The sequence below is a fragment of the Mesoplodon densirostris genome, chromosome 14 (assembly GCF_025265405.1).
Source record: "Mesoplodon densirostris isolate mMesDen1 chromosome 14, mMesDen1 primary haplotype, whole genome shotgun sequence".
NCBI lineage: Eukaryota > Metazoa > Chordata > Mammalia > Artiodactyla > Ziphiidae > Mesoplodon > Mesoplodon densirostris.
This window is the reverse complement of record NC_082674.1, coordinates 19566467-19590893: the sequence shown is the minus strand read 5'-3', so window position 1 is coordinate 19590893 and position 24427 is coordinate 19566467. Positions and strand designations below refer to the sequence as shown.

The 24427-nt window shown below is 39.5% G+C and overlaps 1 protein-coding gene across 12 annotated transcripts in view; it reads right to left on the bottom strand.

Moving 5' to 3' along the window:
- Positions 1 to 24427, bottom strand: part of NCOA1 (nuclear receptor coactivator 1) — a 264878-nt gene that overhangs the window by 12477 nt on the left and 227974 nt on the right. For all 12 annotated transcript variants that reach the window (XM_060116868.1, XM_060116867.1, XM_060116866.1 and 9 more), the window contains 3 exons: positions 17085 to 17186; positions 14758 to 15160; positions 4869 to 5043 (listed from right to left, as the gene is read on the bottom strand). In XM_060116868.1, the coding sequence (XP_059972851.1) occupies positions 4869 to 5043; positions 14758 to 15160; positions 17085 to 17186 (680 nt within the window). The remainder of the gene's footprint in view (positions 1 to 4868; positions 5044 to 14757; positions 15161 to 17084; positions 17187 to 24427) is intronic.

Genomic DNA, 24427 nt, shown 5'->3' with positions numbered 1-24427 from the left:
GAATAAATTAACAAAGGAATGAATGATTCAAAGGTAGCATTCTTATATTGTGATTGCTCTTAGACTTAACACCTGGGGGGAGTGATAATATTTTGTTCCATTTATTCCTTGTCTCTACTAATAAATGACATACAGCAGCAGGCACTCAGTAAATATCTGATAAATGAATGAATTGTGGACATGGGTTATTACTCAGTGCTGTCAACTGATGAGGTTCAGTTGCTTCTGTTGATAGATTTTACTGTATGTATACCAATGTTTTTTGAAGTGTAGTCCAGAGACCATCTGCAAGAGAATTCCCTGGTATTCATTGAAAATTGAGACTCTCAGGCCTTACCCCAGCCCTAGTGAATCATATTTTCTGGGGGTAGGTATGGAAAGCTGCATTTCTAACTACTTATGCACATTAAAACTCGAGAGCCTTTATTCAGTGTCCTACTGCTTGCTGTCACTTCTCAAGGATTCAGCTTCAGGCCATTTTCAATATGCTATAAACTAAGAGGAAACCAAGAAGTATATACCAGATATTTTTATGTGGAAAATGTAATATTTTTGAAGACTTCAAAGGTTTTCTCAGGCCTGAAGATAGCTTCATGTCTTTTCTAGGAAGCAAAATGCAATGTCAATTATGGTTTTCAGAAGGCTTGTTTTAGACTTCCTTCTTCACTACCAAGGTCCGGACTGTGGTTACACCAAGGATCTCAAATGTTAAACCAGTTTCTATTAGCAGACAGAACAGTATGGAATAAACTCCAAGTAAATACAATTTGAAACTTTATATCTGAACCCCCCAGACTCTAAGTGATACAGATATACACATCTAAAGGAAAATAATATGAACTATGTCTTTGGTAAGTTCCAAAAAACCCACCAAATGTTTTGTGATTATTTATCAAATTTTAAACAATAAGCTGCTGGTAAAATTCCACTTATTTTAATGTTTATTCTGAAGAATTTGATTTCAAAAATTATTTATCCCATCAATGGCTTATCTATTCCTTGCTTGCTCTTGGGAGGTAAGCAGGATGTACTAACATTTACAGCTTCTGGTAAATTAAGGTAATCATACTGAAATTAACAGGCTGAGAAACAGCCTATTCATCATGTCTGAAGAAAAGTAGCAAATTTTCCCCAAGTAATTATAAAACACAAATGCTCAAAGAAAATTATATGCCTAGGAAATGGTCAATAATGCATCTGTGGACCATTAATGTCTGTACAGTGTGTGTGCTTGTCAGACAGTGTCCCCACAGCTAAAGATGAGGAAAAAAACCATTAGTCTACTGCCCATTTTCTAATGAGAACATTTCTGCCTTAGACAGTGCTCATTTGCAACTGATACATAAATCACCACTGTGGAGGTGCAGGGCTATGTAAGTTAATGCATGCAGCAGCTTCAAGGACTGCAATGATGTCATACTTAGTGAAAAAAGTTTAGGATTTAATTTCTTTTCAAATTATATTTGGGACTGTATATTAGCCTAAGTTCTTTCAAACTACTCCTGCCCATAGTTCCATTTTAGTTTCTTCCATCATGGGAAGAAGATCAAGCCCTTCTGCAGCATCAATCACTGTTCCAGGTCCTGGAATGGACTGTGGGGTTCACTGGCACCTTAGACCCAATGCATGAAGGACCCCTTCCTCACACTTTCCTGGACCCCTCCCTCACCTGCTTTCCTGATTGGCCTCATGGCAGTTATCACAGTTTCCTTACGCTAGCACCAGGTATTTGGTAGCCCTTAAATCATGGGGGGAAAAGGGAAAGATGACAACTTTGGCCTAAAGTAGGTTCCATAGATATTACAGGTATTAACAAGCAAGGAGGAGTTCCTGGTCAAATAAGTCTCAGAAACAAAGGGTTAAACCACAGACCTCTGCCTTTAAAATGCTAATAAGCCCTGGGATTCTCCTTTGTGACTAGAGTTACACAGTAACACTGTCCAGTTCCTGGACAAATAAGTTTGTTTAACCCTTTATTTCTCTTGCTACCGAAGAGATAATGAAAAAGAATCACATTACACTGTCTCTGAGCTCTATTACATCATTCTGCTTAATGAGTCTTTGTTTCATGTTTTACTTCTCTCCGACCTACTCCTGTCATTAAATATACTCTAGATAAGTTGACAACAGGGGCTGTTTTCCCCAGTTCCTTGTGGTATCTTGCACTGTGCAAAAGAGACAGTGAGTGATCACAAACTATATGCTGCCTGTGTTGACTAATAAACTTTTATACATGAACCAAATAAGCAAGTGTGAATGTTTGAAGAGTTGGTGATAACTATTTTCTTTCTCATATGATCTGGGAAAGTCAAAAGTTCACAGTAACTGCTAAAGTACAACAAAAACTCAAGTCCATATTTGAATCTGCATCCAAAAAATGACTTAGGTAGGAATAGGGAATCTCTACACTCATTTGTTCAACAGATGTATATTAAGTGCTTACCTGTTCTAAAGGATGGACATATACAAGTAAACAAAAAGTCCTTGCTCTTCTGAGGCTTATATTCTAGTTGGAGGAGACAGACCATAAATAGACTAACACACAGTATGTCAGATGTTAAGCATGATAAAGAGAAATAAAGAAGGGAAAGGAGGGACCAAGAGGTGGGAAATGCTGTTTAGAAATGATGGTCAGGGAAATTTAATATGGTGACATTCAATATCTATGTCTAATAAAGTGACATTTTTTAAGAAGAGACTTGAAGTATGAGAGAGAAATCCATGTGGCTACTGAGAGAAGAACATTCCAGCAGAGGGATTTAAAAATGCAAAGGCCCTGAGTTTGCAATGTACTTGGCACATCTGAGGAACAGAGGAATAAACAGAAGCCAGTACGGCAGAATGAGTGATGAGAATAGCAGATGAGGTCAGAGAGGTATCCTGGAGCAAGATTATGTAGGGCATCAGAAGCCCTATATTGTATTTTGAATAAGTTGGAGTGTTTTGAGTAAAGGGCTGATATCTTGCCTCATGTTTTAAAAGCATCACTCTGGCTACCATGTGGAGACTAAACTGTAGTGGAGCAAGGGTGGAAGCAGGAAGACAGGAGGCCACTGCAGTGGTCTAGGAAAAGGATGATGCTGGCTTGCACCAAAGTGTACAAGTGGGACAGTAAGGAGTGAGAGCTGCTAAGAAGCTGATGTGATTTGCTGATGGATGTTTGATGTGGGATGTGAGAGAAAGAGAAAAGGTTTTCTTCTGAATAACTGGAAGAACAGAGTTGTTTATTGAGATGTGAAAAAAGTATGAGACGAGCGGGTTTGGGGAAGAATATCAGTTTAGTTTTTGTCATGTTATGTTTGAGATGCCTATTAGACTTCTAAGTAGAGATGTCGATTCGGCTGTGGTATATACAGTATGGTGTTCAGGGGAGAAGTCTGGGCTAGAGACTTAAATTTAGGAGTCATAAGCATAGGGACAGGCATTTATATCAGTAAGACTGAATGACATAACTAAGGGAGCAAGCAGATATGGGGAGGAGGTCCTAGAATGAGCTCTGAGGCCCTAAAATGGAGGTCAGGGAGATGAGGAAGATCCAGCAGAGGAGACTGAGGGGTTGGAAGAGAGTCACCTTTCTCAGGAGAGAAAGTTGTTCCAGAAACCAAACGAAGACAGAGCTCCAAGAAAGAGTACATGCCCAAATATGTCAAGTGCTAACAATGCTCATTGCATTGTAAAGGGCATTAAGGACCTTGATAAGAATACTTTTGGTGGAACGGTAGGGATGAAAGCCTGACAGATTCAGTAAGAAATGGAAGGAGAGGAAGGGATTTAACTGTGAAGGGGAGCAGATCTGTCAGCATGACTGTGTTTTTTTTTTTTTTCTCAAGGCACATTCAGATGCTTAGGTGTAGGTATGGAGCGAGAGTTTAGCTGGATTTCATTTGGGAGCATTTTGCTAGGCATAAGTGCAACAGAGGGAGAGGTGGGCAAGGGAGCTGAGAGTGCCTGTAAGGGAGTAATTATAAAGATGGACCATGGAATCTAAAGTGAGCTTAGGAAGCTGGGATTAGAACACAGTAGAAGACTAAGTTCTTGCACATCACACAGACTGTTCCATTTCTACCTAGTTTACATCAGTCCTCACTGAGAGCTACACAGTTCTCTAACAGGAAGATTTCCTCTCTTACCTTTCAATGAACTTTAAGAGAATATGGTCTTAAGTTTTCAACTTTAACTACCTTACTTATTATGTTGTCAGATCAAACGGCTTCCCTGTCATTAGAACCAAGACACAACCAAATTAAAACCTTTATAAAACTCAAGTGATGTGTGAAAAGTTCAGCAGCCACGATTTGGGGGGAAAAATGACTTTAGCAAGATAATTCTCAGTAAAATGGGTAAAACAAGGCCACTGAAAATCCAGAGATTCAAAAAGCTAGGTATGGTAGAATGACCTTAGAAGACTTAAAAACCTTTGCTGTTGCTATGAAATCCTTCAAACATACAGAGAAGAGTGAAACCGTGTGCCCACTATTCAGCTCTATTAAATTCTAACATTTTGCCATTCCTGCTTTAGATTTTTAAGTGTTTTTATAAAGAATGATTTTTTAAAAAGTACTCATTCCTATATCTGTCCCAGCGAAGCTCTGTTACTCATAGGAGTCGATCATATTCTTCAGGTGTGCTGGGAGTGGGATGAAAAGGTTTACAGTACTTTTCTGTACTGTAAACACACAAATTTGCCTTAAAATTGACTTGAAACTTAAAGAACTTAAAAATCGCTATTTGCTAATAACATAAAATTCAGTTCCTTGAATTTGCAAATGGATAGTAGCTAATAATCTTCTATTTGGATTGTGAAGGCATATTTGTTCTTACGTGCTGCAGAGTATCAGGGATGCTCATATATAAAAATGCCCCCTTACTTGCTGTTTCCCATTGCTCCTTGCTGCCAGGCCTTCATGTCTGGTGACTGGTAGCCAGAAGTGGGCGGAGTCTGCTGGAGCAGAGAGCTCTGAGGAGGAGGGATTGGCATCGGCACCATGGAGCTCCCAGGGCTTAGAGATGGAGAAAAGTTGGCCTCACCTTGGGGAACCATTCCTACAAATCGACACAAATTAATTTACGTGAATACACTATATATTTATTAACCCCATAAAAGAAAAAAAAACCTAGAAGGATCTGTCATAATATAGTTAGAAACAGCCTATTCAACAGAGTAGGAAAAATTTCAGTTCCTTAAAAACAAAACAGGAAATTTCAGTATAAACAGACAGATAAATAAACATAAAAGAGATTTGGAAGAACGTTTCCATTCACTAAGATATTGATTTGGGTACCATGATTATGTATGATTTTCTTTTCTGTTCTTTTCTGACTACATGAATTTTTAAGTGTAAAAAAAAATATGAGCACACATGCCAGATTACTTGTGTAATAAAAATAAGTTGAAAAGGATACATGATGACAGATGTTCACTAAACTTGTGATAAACATTTCATGATGTATGAAGTAAGTCAAATCATTATGCTGTATACCTTAAACTCATACAGTGCTGTATGTCATTTATATCTCAGTAGAACGGGAAGAAAAAAATAAGTCATGGGGATGTAATGTATAGCACAGTGACTATAGTTAATAATACCGTACTGCATATTTGAAAGTAGCTAGGAGAGTGGATCTTGAAAGTTCTCATCATGAGAAAAAAAAAAATTGTAACTATGTACAGAAGTAGATGGTAATTGGACTTACTGTGGTGATCATTTTATAATATATACAAAATATCAAATCATCATGTTATACACCTGAAACTAATATAATGTTATATCAAGTATGCATCAATAAAAATAATTTTAAAAAGCTTAAAAAAATAAATCGAAGAGGGAAAAAGGTAAGAAAAACCCACGCATGAAATGAAAAGTGAGAAAGTATTGTCGGCCGCTCCTCCTCAGCTGTCTTTATGGGCACTGCTTCCCTTCCCTGCCTTTTTTTAAAGCTTTACTGATATGTAATCTACATAGCATCCAATTCACCCACTGAACTGCACAAGTCAATGATTTTTAGTAAATTTATAGAGTTGTGCAACCAGCACCACAATCCAGTTTAGACATTTTCATATCTCAAATTCCCTTGTGTTTGTTTGCAGTCAATTCCCACTCCCACCTCTAGCTTCAGGCAACCATTGATCTGCTTTCTGTCCCTACAGATTTGCCTTTTATTGGAAACTTCATATAAAGGTAATCATGTGAGGTCTTTTGTGTCTGGTGCTTTTCTCTCAGCATAATGTTGAGTGAAACATTACACTGAAGTAGCATTTATCAGTAGTTTGTTCCTTTTCATTCAGGATACTGCTTATTAGTAACCATTGATATAACTGTGTTGAAAATCAACTGACCATAAAAGTAAGGTTTATATCTGGACTTTTTATTCTGTTCCAGTGATATGTATGTCTATACTTGTACTAATACTATACTGTCTTGATTGTTGTACCTTTATGATAATTTTTGAAACTGGTAGTCTACCAACTTTATTTTTTTAAAATAAATTTATTTATTTATTTTTATTTTTGGCTGTGTTGGGTCTCCATAGCTGTGCTCAGACTTTCTCTAGTTGTGGCAAGTGGGGACTACTCTTTGTTGCGGTGCGTGGGCTTCTCTTGTTGCGGAGTATGGGCTCTAGGTGCATGGGCTTCAGTAGTTGTGGCTCGTGGCCCCTAGAGCACAGGCTCAGTAGTTGTGGTGCATGGGCTTAGGTGCTCCACGGCATGTGGGATCTTCCCGGACCAGGGCTCGAACCTGTGTCCCCTGCATTGGCAGGCGGATTCTTAACCACTGCACCACCAGGGAAGTCCCCCAACTTTATTCTTAATTTGCAAAATTGTCTTGGCTACTTTAGGTCCTTTGCATTTCCATATAAATTGTAGGAGAAGCTTGTCAATTTCTCCCCAAAGCATGTTGATATTTAGATACGGACTGTGTAATTATAAGATCAATTTGGAGTAAATTACTATCTTTTCAGTCTTCTCTCTAATTTCATTTTGTATAGTTTCCATTGTTATATCTTCAAGTTCACTAACTTTTTCTTTTATAATGTCTAATCTGCTGCTTATCCCATCCAGTGTATTTTTCATCTCAGACACTGTAGTTTTCATCTCCAGAAGTTTCACTGTGGTTTTATTTATATCTTTCATAATTTTAGTTAACACGTTCAAGCTTTCCTCTAGCTTCCTGAACATACAGAATAAATGTATAATTTATAACTGTTTTAATTCTAACACCTGTGAAACTTCTGGGTTGATTTTGATGACTGATTTTTCTTCTTGTTATTGGTTTTATTTTCCTTTATCTTTGCATGTCTGGTAATTTAAAAAAATTCAGATTCCAGGGCTTGTGAATTTTACCTTGTTAGGTGCTAGATTTTAAAAATTCCTTTAAATTTAAATATTCGACCTTTGTCTGGGTCGTGGATAGGTTACATGGTAACAGTTTTAATTCTTTTGGGTCTTGTGCCTAAAGAGACAAGAGCAGGGTTTAGCCTGGTGCTTATTTTGCTCTGCTACTTAGGCACAAACATTTCTGAGTATTCTACTTGACACTGTGAATTTTGAGGTTTTCTATTCTGGCTGGTGGGAAGAGGAACTGGCCCTTGTAAACTCTGAAGATGTTCCCTCTGTTCTTTTCAGGTGGTTTTCCCCGGCCTCGGTTTGTGTACACACACACACTGATCGGTTCTCAAATGAAGACCTGAGCAGGACCCTCTATACATCCCCATGGTTCTCTCTCTGTGTGGCTCTCTTCTCTTTGGTTCTGTGCCCTAAAACCTTTATCTGCCTTGGCTTTCCCAGACTCTTAAGCACCATTGTCTCAACTATAGGAAACCACATGCTCCTGTTGGATTCCCCCTTCCTGCATCACAGTCTGGGCAATTTCTACAACTATTGTTCAATTTTTTGTTTGTTTCAGATGGAAGAATAAATCTCGTCCCTGTTATTCCATCTTGACCAAAAGTGGAAGTCCATAAAAATTTAAAAGAGTAAAAATGGGCTTCTTTTTATGTTTTGTTATGCTAGCATTTTGTGTTTTTTATTTTTTTCCTGACAAAATACATTTCACAGTTAAATACTGTTGAGGTAAAGAAAGTTATAAAGGTACAGAAAAAAAGAATATCATAATGTGATTACCCATAATTTAGTATAATTCCTTCAAATTTTCCTCTATGAAATATTGCCTAACTTTGTGGCTTGCTTCTTTCCCTTATCATAATATCATAAGTATGTCTCTATGCCCTTAATGTCTCCTTGTAAACATAATTGTAGATTCCTGTATATTTTGTGTTCTGTTATTATTAATACAATGACTTTTCTCTTTTTTCTGTTTGGTTAAACTAGCCAGATATGTAGTTAAAGTATTCACTTTTGTTTTTTATAGGCTACAGTTTTAAAAATATTTTAAATTTTCTGTGAAAGTTGAGCCAACTGTAGACTTTCTATATTTTTTTCTTTCACTAAACGTTTAGCTACTTGTTTTCTTGGTAAAATTTATACAAATAAAGCTACAGTGACTTCCCTGGTGGCGCAGCGGTTAAGAATCCGCCTGCCAATGCAGGGGACACAGGTTCGAGCCCTGGTCCGGGAAGATCCCACATGCCGCGGAGCACCTAAGCCCATGCACCACAACTACTGAGCCTGTGCTCTAGGGGCCACGAGCCACAACTACTGAGCCTACTGAGCCTGGGTGCTGCAACAACTGAAGCCCACGTGCTTAGAGCCTGTGCTCCACAACAAGAGAAGCCACCACAATGAGAAGCCCGTGCACCACAACGAAGAGTAGCCCCCGCTCACTGCAACTAGAGAAAGCTGGCAGGCAGCAACTGAAGACCCAGCACAGCCAAAAATAGAATAAATAAATTTATATATTAAAAAAAAGCTACATAGTTTTCTCCTTGCTGCTTCCTCCATATGTAATTTAATCTCTGGTAAATAATTTTGACTTAGAATATATGGAGAAATTATTTCTTTCATTTATGACTCTAGAGGGTGGGTTCCCCCCCATCATCTTCATTTTTATATTGGCTGTCTTTGCATTAATTCTACATTTTAACTTTTAACTATTTTGGTTATGATCTTTAAAAAATACTTATCTGTTTCTAATGCATTTTTAATCTTATTTATGATAAAGTAATTTCTTTCAGGAAAAATATATATGTGAGGGGGGAAGATACTTATCACATTCTGGCTATTATTCTGTGGGGTCAAAGTTAATAAGACTTCAAGTACATCAGCATGCTTTTTTAAAAAATAAATATATTTATTTATTTTTGGCTGCATTGGATCTTCGTTGCTGCATGCAGGCTTTCTCTAGTTGCAGCGAGCGGGGGCTACTCTTTGTTGCGGTGCGCGGGCTTCTCATTGCGGTGGCTTTTCCTGTTGTGGAGCACAGGCTCTAGGTGCATGGGCTTCAGTAGTTGTAGCATGCAGGCTCAGTAACTGTGGCTTGTGGGCTCAGCAGTTGTGGTTTGTGGGGTCTAGAGCGCAGGCTCAGTAGTTGTGGTGCACAGGTTTAGTTGCTCCGCAGCATGTGGGATCTTCCCGGACCAGGATCGAACCCGTGTCCCCTGCATTGGCAGGCAGACTCCTATCCACTGTGCCACCAGGGAAGTCCCAGCATGCTTTTTGACATTTTTTTCTGACCTCATTTCACATTCTAACTGCCCATGCTTTCCTTATCAGATGACCTAATTTTAGTAGAAAGAACCAGTCTGTGAATAATGAATTTGGAGGGGTAGAGTTCTGGCCCCAGTTCTGCCACTGCACTGGACCTTGGATTCCTTGGACCAGACAATCTTCTTCCTTCTAGTTTAAAAATTCTACAGTTCTATCTTTGATTATGTTAAGTCTCCCCGCTGGACCATAAATTTCACCACAGCCACCTGGCAGCAGCAACTAGAATTAGGATTCATTTTTCCATTAAAAGATTCATTGAGCATCTACTCTCCCCACCAGACCACTGTGCTAAGCACTTGAGAAACAAAGATTTAAAAGGTCACACTTGGCTCTCTCAAGGAACTTGCTATTTAAAAAGAAAGGCAGCTGATGAACAAGTGGCTCTAAGAGAGGGTGGGGCTTCCCTGGTGGTGCAGTGGTTAAGAATCCGCCTGCCAATGCAGGGGACATGGGTCCGATCCCTGGTCTGGGAAGACCCCACATGCTGCGGAGCAACTAAGCCGTGGGCCACAACTACTGAGCCTGTGCTCTAGAGCCCATGAGCCACAACTACTGAAGCCTGCATGCCTAGAGCCCATGCTCTGCAACAAGAGAAGCCACTGCAATGAGTAGCCCGCGCACCACAACGAAGAGTAGGCCCTGCTTGCTGCAACTAGAGAAAGCCCGTGTGCAGCAACGAAGACCTAACACACACAGCCAATAAATAAATAAAATTTAAAAAAAAACCCATCATACTTTAAGAAAAAAAAAAGACAGAGTGGTGAGTACTTATGATTGGGAGTGTCAGGGAGGGCTTCCCAGAGGAGATATCTCTGAGGGGAGGGAGGAATAGGAATGAGACAGATGAGGGAAGGACATTTTAGACAAAGGATACAGAAAACACAAAAGCCTAGAAGTAAAAGAGAGCAAGGTATGTATTCTTTCTTGGAACTTGAGAGGTTTGTTAAACTGGCACATTGAGGCATGGAGGGAAGGGGAAATGGAGTTGATGAGCCTAGCTCTGGACAAGTTTGGGTGCTGGTAGAAAATTCAGGTATGTCTCTCACATGCGCTGAGAGATGTGGTTTAGGTATAGAGAAGAAAGTCATAAGCATGAAGAAGTCATTGAAGCCACAGGAGTAGATGACATCACTCGGGAGGAGTGAGCGGAGTAGCATGTTTCCTGTAGTTCACAGAAGAGGGAGCTCTGGATTGGCTCCAAGGAATTCATGAAATAGGTACAAAAAATTTCTTTTAAAATTTCTCTCCTATTTTGTTTGAATATTACTATAAAATAAATTTTAAATGTCTAATTCTGTTCTTGTGCACTCATCATCATGGCATGATAGTCTACAATAATTTTCTGTTTTCAGAAATAAAAGAAAGCATACGCTGTCATTATTATGACCTACATTTTCCTTCGTTTACTTTGGGTCTATTTTAAGTTGAAAGATGCCAAAGCAAAGGACTAAAGCAAAGCTACTTTATTCATCCTTTGGTTTTACTATCATTAATTAACACAGGGATCAGCCAACTTTTTCTGCAAAGGGCCAGATAGTAAATATTTTCAGTTTTGCAGGCCATAACATTTCTGTAAGAACTACTTAACTCTACTGTGTGAAGCCAGCTATAGACTGTATGTAAACTAATGAGCATGGATGTGTTCCAATAAAACTTTATTTATAAAAACATGTGGTGCTTTTTGTTTTTTTTGTTTCTTGGAGAAGGCTTGATTTGAAAAGGTTGGAATTTCTCCAGAACTTGAATTTGTACCAACACAAAACCTGGTCTTGCAGCTTTCTACCAGGTTGCTGATCATGATAGTGCAAGTTTATAACTTAGAGCAATGGAAGAAATTTAAACTACTGAACCTTTAAATATTCTTATGCTCTCCAGAAAAACAATTCTCCCCCTGTGCTTTTGTTTTTTCATGGAAGACCTGAAAGCTCTGCCATTTCATTTCAAACTGCAACTGGATAAAACGACTACTCTCTCCACTGTACCTAGCTTCTGGGGTTTGTTTGTAGTACAGATACTCACTTCATAAAAAAGAATCTTATTTTGTGAAAAGTACTTTTTGTCAATTCAAAGTTGGACTGGAAGAAAAGTCCGGGTACCAGATAGAGCACTTACAAATGGGTAGTAACACATCTGGTTGTACTGTCTGGAGAAGAAGGAAGCTCTGCCCACTCATTATCTCCATCACTGTATTCTATGTGACTTGCAAGAGATTAAAGACTAGACCCACAACCCTGAAGGAAATCTTGTCAACTTCATAAGAAATGGGGTTTTGGAGTACTGCCTTTCCAGGAGGCTTAGTCAAGAAACAGGAGCAGATAGAAGTCATCCTTTCTTGGCTTTCCAGAGATGAAGCGTTAAAGAGCACGACTGAAAATTGACATAAGTACTGTTTTTTTTTTAAATTAGTTAAATAATTTTTAATTGAAGTATAGTTGATGTACAATACTATATAAGTTTCAGGTGTATGACACAGGATTCACAATTTTTAAAGGTTGTATTCCATTTATAATCATTATAAAATATTGGCTAAATTCCCTGTATTGCACAAGGTATCCTTGTAGCTTATTTATTTTATACATAGTAGTTTGTGCCTCTTAATCCCTTACCCCTAACTTGCCCCTCCCCACTTCCCTCTCGCCACTTCCCTCTCCCCACTGGTAACCATCAGTTTCTTTCCTCTTAGCAAAATGTCTTCCAAGTCCATCCATGTTGTTACAAATGGCAAAATATCATCATTTATTTTATGGCTGAGTAGTATTCCATTGTATATGTATACCACAGCTTCTTTACCCATTCATCTGTTAATGGACACTTCGGTTGCTTCCATATCTTGGCTATTGTAAATAATGCTGCTATGAACATTGGGGTGCATGTATCTTTTCAAATTAGTGTTTTCAGATATATACCCAGTAGTAGAACTGCTGGGTCACATGGTATTTGTATTTTTAGTTTTTTGAGACGTACTGTTTTTATCTTACTTTTTTTAATAAGACAATTTATTGGGGAATTTATTAATGTTTGGCTTATTTGTGGTTATTTTTTTCCCCAATGAATGACATAAGTCTTTTGATTTAAGGCTCTGCAATCAGTATCATAAATGCTACCAAGAATCAATTTGCTGTTTTGGCTAAGTTGCCATTTTGGAAGAGCAATGGAGAAACAACTATATAAGTCTTCTCATGTTGGAGGAAGTATTCTGTAGGCTGGAATACACTGAAGGAACCTCGTCAAAATCTTTGCATACACAAATCACAGGGCACATGAAAATACAACTCTTTTGAAGGCCACTCCTGTTCAGATAATCTTATAATTAAAATATGGATTTATAATACTTTTCTTGCCCACACATACAGTGTAAATGATATAAACCAGCCAAAGATGACTTCATTGTCTTGAGGACAAAGAAACTGATGTGGTATAATTTTGATTAAAACGTCTTAGAGAATTCTGGTACTGTCTGACACATGTCTCCCTAGATACTTAATTTATTAGTCAAAGGATTTCAGCACTTGTTGCCACCAGAATGAAAAGTCTAAATTGATTTGGCTGTCAAAGGTGATAAGCGTACTGCCATGTAAAAAAATCTCTACATAACTTCAACATTTTATTCAGGTCAAACAGTAGCTTTCTCATTGAAATTCATTTTTAAGCAGGCTTAAAATTTACTTTTTCTTTCATTTATAAAATGAAGGGATTTATTCCAATTTTTTTCCCAGGAATTTGCCATTAATTTTGCATCAGTTTAATTAAACCTGGTGGATTAATCAAATGTGTTTTATTGTCACTACCTATTAGAATCTCCAAGTGATAGAAGAAAAATTTTAAAAAGATATCATTACCTAGGACAAAGGGAATAGGACAGAGACACTGCAAATGAAAGATTAAAAAAGAACAAAGCTTTTGAAAGCCAGAAAGCTGCCTGCTATTTCAGAGGAATAGCTTACAACCTAAGCAGCTAAGGGTGGTGACACCAATGAGAAGTCTGAGATAATTTGTGAAGACTGATTATCCTTATGTAATCTATCAAAAAAAAGTTACAAGATAATTTTTAAAATCTGTATGCAAATTTTGAGTTAATGTACTTACACCCACTGTCTGACATGGACTCTCATAAGATTCTTATAGGAATCAATGAGAGAAAGTAAGAAAGTAAGAATATGCTTTGCGGACAAAATGTTAAAAATTTTCGTGTCAGGTCCTTATGGATCCTCTAATTTAATCATCTTAGCTTTATGTAAGAGAGAAGCCTCAAACCACTCAACCATTTAGTGGCAAGAGCTGAGCCTAGAGCCTGGATTTCCTGACTCCAACGCCAACATCTTTTCTTTTTTTTGGCCGTGCCCCGCAGCTTACATGGTCTCAGTTCCTCCCAGGCCACGGCAGTGAAAGCCCGGAATCCTAACCACTAGGCCACCAGGGAACCCCCTCAGCATCTTTCTTTTTTTTTTTTTTTTTTGCGGTATGCGGGCCTCTCACTGCTGTGGCCTCTCCCGCTGCGGAGCACAGGCTCCGGACGCGCAGGCCCAGTGGCCATGGCTCACGGGCCCAGCCGCTCCGCGGCATATGGGATCCTCCCAGACCGGGGCACGAACCCGTATCCCCTGCATCGGCAGGCGGACTCTCAACCACTGCGCCACCAGGGAGGCCCTCAGCATCTTTCTTCTTCAGCAAATTGCCTCAATGTCAGTGAACTGAAACACATGTGAAAAGAGACCTAAGCCTGTATGTGGTATAGTCGTCCCTTGGTATCCATGGGGGATTGGTTCCAGGACCCTCATGGATACCAAAATCCATGGATGCTCAAGTCCCTTATATAAAATGAAGAAACAGAACCTATGCACATCCTCCCATATACTAAATCATCTCTAGATTACTTGTAAAACCTAATACAATGTAAATGCTACGTAAATACAATGTAAATAGTTCCCAGAGTGCAACCAATTCAACTTTTGCTTTTAGGAACTTTCTGGAATTTTTTTTGGGGGGGCGTGGATATTTTCGATTTGGGGTTGTTGAATCCACAGGTATGGAACCCGTGGATGCTGAGGGCCAACTGTACTTATAAAAGCAACATGAAGGTGTAATCCTCATACCTGATCCTGGGTACTGGAAGACATTCTGCTGCATCTGAGGACTGATTCCAGTGCCAAACTGGCCTCCCATGTTTCCTGTCATGCCTCTGTTCACCATGCTGTTGCGGTTGGCCAAGGTTGCCTCAGGATTTGCTGCCAGTTGTGAAAATGGGCTGGTAGAAGCAGGTGGGGTTCCTGGATTTGTACCATAGTTTGGTGGGTAGGGGAATTGCTGCGGAGCACCCTGAGGAAGACGGGGGTTCCCCATTTGAACTGGCAGTCCAGATGAGGGAGGGAGGTTGTTCCCAAAGCTCTGTTGCCTCATAAGCATGGCTCTTTGCTGCTGTATTAGCTGCCTCTGTCGGTGCTGTTGACTATACAGCTCCCGCTGGCGCTGTGCCAACATTTGGGCATTCAGGGGTGGCTAAAAAAGAGAGAAAAAAATCCTCACTTACTAATATTATTATGATTACCACCTATCTTAGACAGCTTACAGGATTAAGCCTAGTAGCTTGGAGCAACAGAATATGTAGCAATTATCAGTGTACAAGGGAAACTAAAACAGAAAAGGAAGAAAACCTCTTAAGTAATAGCTACAGGAGAGAAAATAAGTACATTTTACAGATTAAAGTCACATAGGACTGATAAAAGTCTAAGAAAGCATATATTGATTAGTATTATAATATAGGCCATGAAAACTATTAAGAGAAACATGAAAATCATAAAGAAGAGAAATAGAATGTGCTTGATGACTTCTATCTTATCTGGCATTAGGTTGTTAGGGGATTTTTTTCTTTTTCATTTCCAAAAAATTCACTGTGTTTCTAGTATGGTGAAACTTAGTTTTCCCTTTTCTCTTTGAGATCGTTTATTCCACTTTACTTAAATGAAATGTGATAACAGGTGATTTTAATTTTCTGTATTTTCCAAGTCATCTATAATGAATGTGCATTATCTTCACAATTAGAAAAACCTACAAATACCATTAAAAAAGGAAGAATCAGAAATCAGGGATCCAATGCCAAATGGTCACTTAAAATGCAAATAATTAATTAGAAACAAAATAATAAGCAGAAATAAATGAACCCAGGTATCTTATATTATTGTTGCAGTGTAAGACTGCTCCAGGCATTAGAGTAAGTGTTTTAGTAGCTATAATATTATGAATGATGAAAGAAGTGGTAAAATTAGGTTGAAGTCACTTTCTGGTCTAACTTGCAAAGCAACATGGCATGTCAATAAAGCCTTCGTCAGAAAATGTCCATTCAGGTTGAGGAGCTGATTAAAGCATACAGCTCCATTAAAATGAAAATTGCCAACCAGATGAAGTCTAATCTGGAAGAAACTGTGACATAATGACTTCCTGATAGAATTCGTCTTTATGTGAATTCCAAGAGTGGGGTCTTGTATCCTTATAACCTAATTACCCTTGCATGAGCTAACCACTGAGATTTTTAAGACAGAGAAACCCAAGTCTGGATCCATGAAGATGTCAACATCTGCTGCGAAACAGCAGTTTCTATCAATATTTATCCTTTTGGTTAGTATTTGCTCCCAATCCTTCTAGGTCCATTTTATGGAGAAGTGTTTTGTTCAAATCCTCTCTAAAATACCTCATCTCCCAAATTTTTGTGTAATTTGTTGGGAAACCATAAAAAAAGTGGTTGAGGGAATTCCCTGGTGGTCCAGTGGTTAGGACTCGGCGCTTTCACTGCTGTGGGCCTGGGTTCAATCCCTGGTCAGGGAACTAAGATCCCACAAGCTGTGTGGTGCAGCCAAAAAAAAAAAAAAGTGGTTGAAGCAAAAATATTAAAGTACGTGCAGAAGTTAAATAGGGAGGAAGCACTAGATAACACTTAGAAGCCTACACCGTTCTTTTTATGTTTACTTCCAATGGCTCTGGGTTCTTACACAAGGATCATTAAAACAAATAAAAAACAAAATGCTGATGCTCAGACTGAGTGCAGAACACAAGGTAGTTAAGATAACTGAGCAATGTGACTGGGTTTTGATCAGGTTTCAGGCACCATACACACAGTTTCATATCCGAGGCTTCTTATTACTGGTACTAATCAGGACAGCAATAAGAGTTTTCTACTTAGACACCTGATATCTAATAGCAATGACAATAATAACAAAACGAAACAAAGAACCCTCAGCTTTACATCAAATATCAGTAAGGGGTATCACAAGTTGATTATAAATTCATTCTAGAAGAAAGCTACAGTACAAACATTAAAAGATCAGTTCACAGACCATTTCAAAGACACTCAAGTCAACACTTTAAGAAATACAGTTTGGGTTATGGGTTAGAGAAGTACTAACAATGCCTGGTTTTCTCACGTTACCTGAGGTGTAATTTGCTGCTGCATGCCTGATCTCATACTGATGCCAACAGGAGCGTTTGCTGCAAACTGGTTCAAGATAGCTTGCCGATTTTGGTGGATCAACTAGAGAAAAATGGAAACAATGAGATATACTTCTACATATAAAAATACAGCATGGCCCTTTTATCAATTAATTAAAAAAATTTTTTTTTTTTTTGCGGTACACAGGCCTCTCATCACTGTGGCCTCTCCTGTTGCGGAGCACAGGCTCCGGACGCGCAGGCTTAGTGGCCATGGCTCACGGGCCCAGCCGCTCCGCAGCATGGGGGATCTTCCCAGACTGGGGCACGAACCCGTGTCCCCTGCATCGACAGGCAGACTCTCAACCACTGTGCCACCAGGGAAGCCCTATCATGCTTTTTAAAACATGTTAATACTTAGTTATTTCAGATTCACCAGGATGGTGGAGGAGTAGGGGGACATGGAGTTCACCTCCTTCCACAAATGCAGCAAGAATACATGGAACAATTCTCACAAAACACCAGATGAAAACTAGTAGAAGACCTTGGACACCGGAAAGGACAAAAAAGATCCCTGCATAACTGGGCAGGATGAAAGAAACAAGGGAAAAAGAAGGGGAGAGGAAGTGGGACGGGATCTGTGCCCCTGGCGGGGAGCTGAAGCAGAAGAGAGGTTCCCGCATCCAGGGAAGCCCCCTCACCAATGCGGAAATCAGTTGGGACAGAAGGGGAGCATCTGAGGCTGTCGGAGGAGGGTGAAATGGCCGGTCTGTGGCAGACAGGACAGACCTACACAGATGATCTGCACCACAGCCTTCCACACCCCAGACTGGGACGTGTGTCCGCCGGTGCACATGGGGGCTGAGAGCTGGAACATGGGGACTGGAGAGCAAACCTGCAGGGAGGACTGCTGTTGCCGGTGAGAAGATGGCCTAAGGGGACAGGAGGGAGGAAATCCACAATGAGGAATGCTTGTGGGGGAAACCCAGACTGCCATAGAAGCAAGGCACCTCTGTTGAGTGACGCACAGTGGGTGGAGATGCCACTGCAGCCTCTCTCTCCCCACGTGCTGGGCCCCTGCCCTTCCAGGTGCTAGTAAAAGCCCCCACCAGGGCTGACTTTCTTGCACCGGCCGCCAGGTGCTAGGAAAGCCTCCCACCTGGGCCAGATCTCTCGTGCCTGTAGCCACTGGCTTTGCCACACCCCGTCCCTGCCAGGGCCCCTGTGACCCAGGCAGTCGTGCCACCTCCACACCCTGTCCTCACCAGGGCAGACCCGAGTGCTCCACGGCAGCCTCGGGGGCAGACTCCTGTGGGTGGCCCAAATGCAGAGGTGAGGCTAAAACCACAGCTAAGCCCCAAGGGCGGATCGACTAAGGAAGAAGAACAAAAATCTTTCCATGCAGCTACACAAACCACAGATTAAATCCCTGTCTTCAGCTTGGTAAACCCTGCATCTATGGAATATCTGAATGGACAATGAGTGTTCCCACAACTGAAACTGGCCTAGTTCTAGCAGCTGTGGACTTTGGGGACTAGTACATGTGGAAGCTGGGCCAGGTCAGAGTCTTAGCTGCCCCACAGTGTCCACAGAGGGACCAGACACCTACCTAGAGGCTTTGGAGGGCTTCCTGGGGAGGTGAAGGTTGGCTGTGACTCATGGTGGGGGCAGTGACGCTGATAGCTGAGACCCCAGGAAAATATAATTATTACTATTTTTTTAATGTTTTGTTTTGTTGCTGTTTTATTATTATTATTTGTTCTTATTTTTATTTAGCTTAAAAAATTTTTTATTTTTAATTGTTTTATATTTCTATTTCTATGTTACTTTTTGTTGTTCTTTTTCTTTTTTTCTTTCCTTTGTTCTATTTTCTTTTTATCCTTTGTTCTATTTGTTCTTATCTTTTTTTTTTTTTTTTGCGGTATGCGGGCCTCTCACTGTTGTGGCCTCCCCCGTTGCGGAGCACAGGCTCCGGACGCGCAGGCTCCGGACGCGCAGGCTCAGCGGCCATGGCTCACGGGCCCAGCCGCTCCGCGGCATATGGGATCCTCCCAGACCGGGGCACGAACCCGTATCCCCTGCATCGGCAGGCGGACTCTCAACCACTGCGCCACCAGGGAGGCCCTGTTCTTATCTTTTTAAAATCATTTTTTAAAAATTATTTTTGTGTGTTTGTTTTGTTTTCTTTGCTTTTTCCTTCAGTTTGCATTCTGCTTTTCTTTTGTTTTCTATTTTTTGTTTTTGTTGATTTTGTTTTTAATTGTTTGATTTCATTTTGAGGTTCTTTTGTTTGTCTGGTTGTTCTCATTTTTTTTTTTCTCTGCTTTTGTTTCTTATTTTGTACGTGTGTGTGTTTGTTTTCTTTGTTTTTGTTTGGTTTTGCTTTTACCATTTGTTTGGGGTTTTGTTTGTTTGTTTTTAATTGTTTTTGTTGCTGTTTGCTTGCCCAGGAAATATTAATTGGCAAGAGCTCTCCTGGAGGTCTCCATCTCAACTCCAAGACCCAGCTCCACCAACTGCTTGCAGGCTTCAGTGCTGAACGCCCCAAGCCAAACAACAAGCAAGACGGGAACACAAACACACCCATCAGCAGATGGGCTGCCTCAAGTTGTACTAAGCCCACAGACACCCCAAAACACACCACCTGACGTGGCCCTGCCCATCAGAGGGAAGATCCAGCTCCACCCACCAGAACACAGGCACGAGTCCCTCCCACCAAGAAGCCTACAAAAGCCACTGGACCAACCTCACCCACTGGGGGCAGATACCAGAAGCAAGAGGAACTACAACCCTGCAGCCTGTGGAAAGGAGATCTCAAACAGAGTAAGCCAGACAAAATGAGAAGACAGAGAAATATGTTGCAGACAAAGGAGCAAGGTAAAAACCCACAAGACCAAATAAATAAAGAGGAAATCGGCAATCTACTTGAAAAAGAATCCAGAGTAATGATAGTAAAGATGATCCCAAATCTTGGAAATAGAATGGAGGAAATATGAGAAATGTTTAACAAGGACCTAGAAGAACTAAAGAACAAACAAACACTAATGAACAACACAATAACTGAAGTTAAAAATATACTAGAAGGAATCAACAGCAGAATAACTGATGAAGAAGAACGGATAAGTGAGCTGGAAGACAGAATGGTGGAAATAACTGCTGAGGAACAGAATAAAGAAAAAAGAATGAAAAGAATTGAGGACAGTCTCAGAGACCTCTGGCACAACATTAGATGCACCAATATTCAAATTATAGGGGTCCTAGAAGAAGAAGAAAAAGAGAAAGGGTGTGAGAAAATATTTGAAGAGATTATAGTGGAAAACTTCCCTAACATGGGAAAGGAAATAGTTAATTCCAGGAAGCACACAGCATCCCATACAGGATAAACCCAAGGACAAACATGCTGAGACACATATTAACCAAATTAACAAAAAATTAGATACAAAGAAAAAATAATAAAAGCAGCAGGGAAAAGCAATAAATAACATACAAGGGAATCCCCATAAGGTTATCAGCTGATCTTTCAGCAGAAACTCTGCAGGCCAGAAGGGAGTGGCAGGATATATTTAAAGTGATGAAAGGGAGAAACCTACAACCAAAATTACTCTACCCATTAAGGTTCTCATTCAGATTTGATGGAGAAATCAAAAGCTCTACAGACAAGCAAAAGCTAAAAGAATTCAGCATCACCAGACCAGCTCTGCAACAAATGCTAAAGGAACTTCTCTAGGCAGGAAACACAAGAGAAGAAAAAGACCTACAAAAACAAACACAAAACAATTGAGAAAATGGTAATAGGAACACACATATCGATAATTACCTTAAATGTAAATGGATTAAATGCTCCAACCAAAAGACACAGACTGGCTGAATGGATACAAAAACAGGACCTGTATATATGTTGTCTACAAGAGACCTACTCAGACCTAGGGACACATACAGACTGAAAGTGAGGGGATGGAAAAATATTCCATGCAAATGGAAATCAAAAGAAAGCTAGAGTAGCAATAGTCGTATCAGAAAAAATAGACTTTCAAATAAAGATGGTCACAAGAGAGAAGGAAGGACACCATATGATGATCAAGGGACCAATCCAAGAAGAAGATGTAATAATTGTAAATATTTATGCACTCAACACAGGAACACCTCAATACATAAGACAAATGCTAACAGCCATAAAAGGGGAATTCAGCAGTAACACAATAATAGTGGGGGACTGTAGCACTCCACTTACTCCAATGGATAGATCATCCAGACAGAAAATTAATAAGGAAACACAAGTCTTAAATAACACATGAGACCAGATAGACTTAATTGATATTTATAGGACATTCCATCTGAAAGCAGCAGAATACACTTTCTTCTCAAGTGCACACAGGACATTCTCCAGGACAGATCACATCTTGGGTCACAAATCAAGCCTTGGTAAATTTAAGAAAACTGAAATCATATCAACCATCATTTCTGACCACAATGCTATGAGATTAGAAATCAATTACAGGAAAAAGAACTGTAAAAAACACACACACAGGGAGGCTAAACAATGTGCCACTAGGTAACCAAGAGATCACTGAAGAAATCAAAAAGGAAATAAAAAAATACCTAGAAACAAATGACAATGAAAACACAATGACCCAAAACCTATGGGTGGCAGCAAGAGCAGTTCTAAGAGGGAAGGTTATAACAATACAACCCCACCTCAAGAAACAGGAAAAATCTCAAATAAACATCCTAACCTTACACCTGAAGGAACTAGAGAAAGAAGAACAAACAAAACCCAAAGTTACTAGAAGGAAAGAAATCATAAAGATCAGAGCAGAAATAAATGAAAGAGAAACAAAAAAAAATAGCAAAACTCAATAAAACGAGAAGTTGGTTCTTTGAGAAGATAAACAAAATTGATAAACCTTTAGTCAGACCCATCAAGAAAAAGAGGGAGAGGACTCAAATCAATAAAATTAGAAATGAAAAAGGAGACACTTCAACTGACACCGCAGAAATACAAAGGATCATAAGAGACTACTACAAGCAACTCTATGCCAATAAAATGGACAACCTGGAAGAAATGGACAAATTCTTAGAAAGGTACAACCTTCCAAGACTGAACCAGGAAGAAATAGAAAATAGGAACAGACCAATCACAAGCACTGAAATTGAAACTGTAATTAAAACTCTTCAAACAAAAGTCCAGAACCAGAAAGCTTCACAGGCAAATTCTATCAAACATTTAGAGAAGAGCTAACACCTATCCTTCTCAAACTTTTCCAAAAACTTGCAGAGGGCGGAACACTCCCAAATTCATTCTACAAGGCCACCATCACCCTGATATGAAAACCAGACAATGATCTCACAAAAAAATGAAAATTACAGGCCAATATTACTGATGAATATAGATACAAAAATCCTTAACAAAATACTAGCAAACTGAACCCAGCAACACAATGAAAGGACCATACACCATAATCAAGTGGGATTTATATCAGGGATGCAAAGACTCTTCAATATATGCAAATCAATAAATGTGATACACTGTGTTAACAAACTGAAGAACAAAAACCATATGATCATCTCAATAGATGCAGAAAAAGCTTTCGACAAAATTCAACACCCATTTATGATAAAAAACACTCTCCAGAAAGTAAGCATAGAGGGAAACTACCTCAACATAATAAAGACCATATATGACAAATCCACAGCAAACATTATTCTCAATGGTGAAAAACTGAAAGCATTTCCTCTAAAATCAGGAACAAAACAAGGGTGCCCACTCTCACCACTATTATTCAACATACTTTTGGAAGTCCTAGCCACAGCAATCAGAGAAGAAAAAGAAATAAAATGAATCCAAATTCGCCAAGAAGAGGTAAAACTGTCGTTTGCAGATGACATGATACTACACAAAGAAAATCCTAAAGATGCCACCAGAAAACTACTAGAACTCATCAAGGAATTGAGTAAAGTCACAGGATACAAAATTAATACACAGAAATCTCTTGCATTCCTATACACTAACAATGAAAGATCAGAAAGAGAAATTAAGGAAACAATCCCATTCACCACTGCAACAAAAAGAATAAAATACCTAGGAATAAACCTACCTAAGGAGGCAAAAGACCTGTATGCAGAAAACTATAAGATACTGATGAAAGAAATCAAAGACAACACAAATAGATGGAGAGACACACCATGTTCTTGGATTGGAAGAATCAATATTGTGAAAATGACTATACTACCCAAAGCAATCTATAGATTCAATGCAATCCTTTTCAAATTATCAGTGGCATTGTTCACAGAACTAGAACAAAAAAATGTTACAATTTGTATGGAAACACAAAAGACCTTGAACAGCAAAAGCAATGTTGAGAAAAAAAAAAAAATGAAGCTGGAGGAATTATGCTCCCTGACTTCAGACTATACTACAGGGCTACAGTAATCAAGACAGTATGGTACTGGCACAAAAACAGAAATATAGATCAATGGAACAGGATAGAAAGCCCAGAGATAAACCCACGCACCTGTGGTCACCTAATCTATGAGAAAGGAAGCCAGAATATACAATGGAGAAAAGATAGCCTCTTTAATAAGTGGTGCTGGGAGGGCCTCCCTGGTGGCACAGTGGTTAAGAATCCGCCTGCCAACGCAGGGGACACAGGTTCGAGCCCTGGTCCAGGAAGATGCCACATGCCGTGGAGCAACTAAGCCCGTGCACCACAACTACTGAGCCTGCGCTCTAGAGCCCGCGAGCCACAACTACTGAAGCCCACGTGCCTAGAGCCCGTGCTCCGCAACAAGAGAAGCCACCACAGCGAGAAGCCTGCGCACCACAATGAAGAGTAGCCCCTGCTTGCTGCAACCAGAGAAAGCCCATGCGGCAACGAAGACCCAATGCAACCAAAAATAATAAATAAATAAAATAAATACATTTATTAAAAAAAAATAAGTGGTGCTAGGAGAACTGGACAGTTACATGTAAAAGAATGAAATTACAACAGTCCTTAACACCATACAGAAAAATAAACTCAAAATGGATTAAAGACCTAAATGTAAGGCCAGAGATGATAAGACTCTTAGAGGAAAACATAGGCAGAACACTCTTTGACATAAATTGCAGCAAGATATTTTTTGACCCACATCCTAGAGTAATGGAAGTAAAAAGAAAAATAAACAAATAGGACCTAATTAAACTTAAAAGCTTTTGCACAGCAAAGGAAACCATAAACAAGATGATAAAACAACCCTCAGAATGGGAGAAAATATTTGCAAACAAAGCAACTGACAAAGGATTAATCTCCAAACTATATAAACAGCTCATGCAGCTCAATATCAGAAAAACAAACAACCCAATCA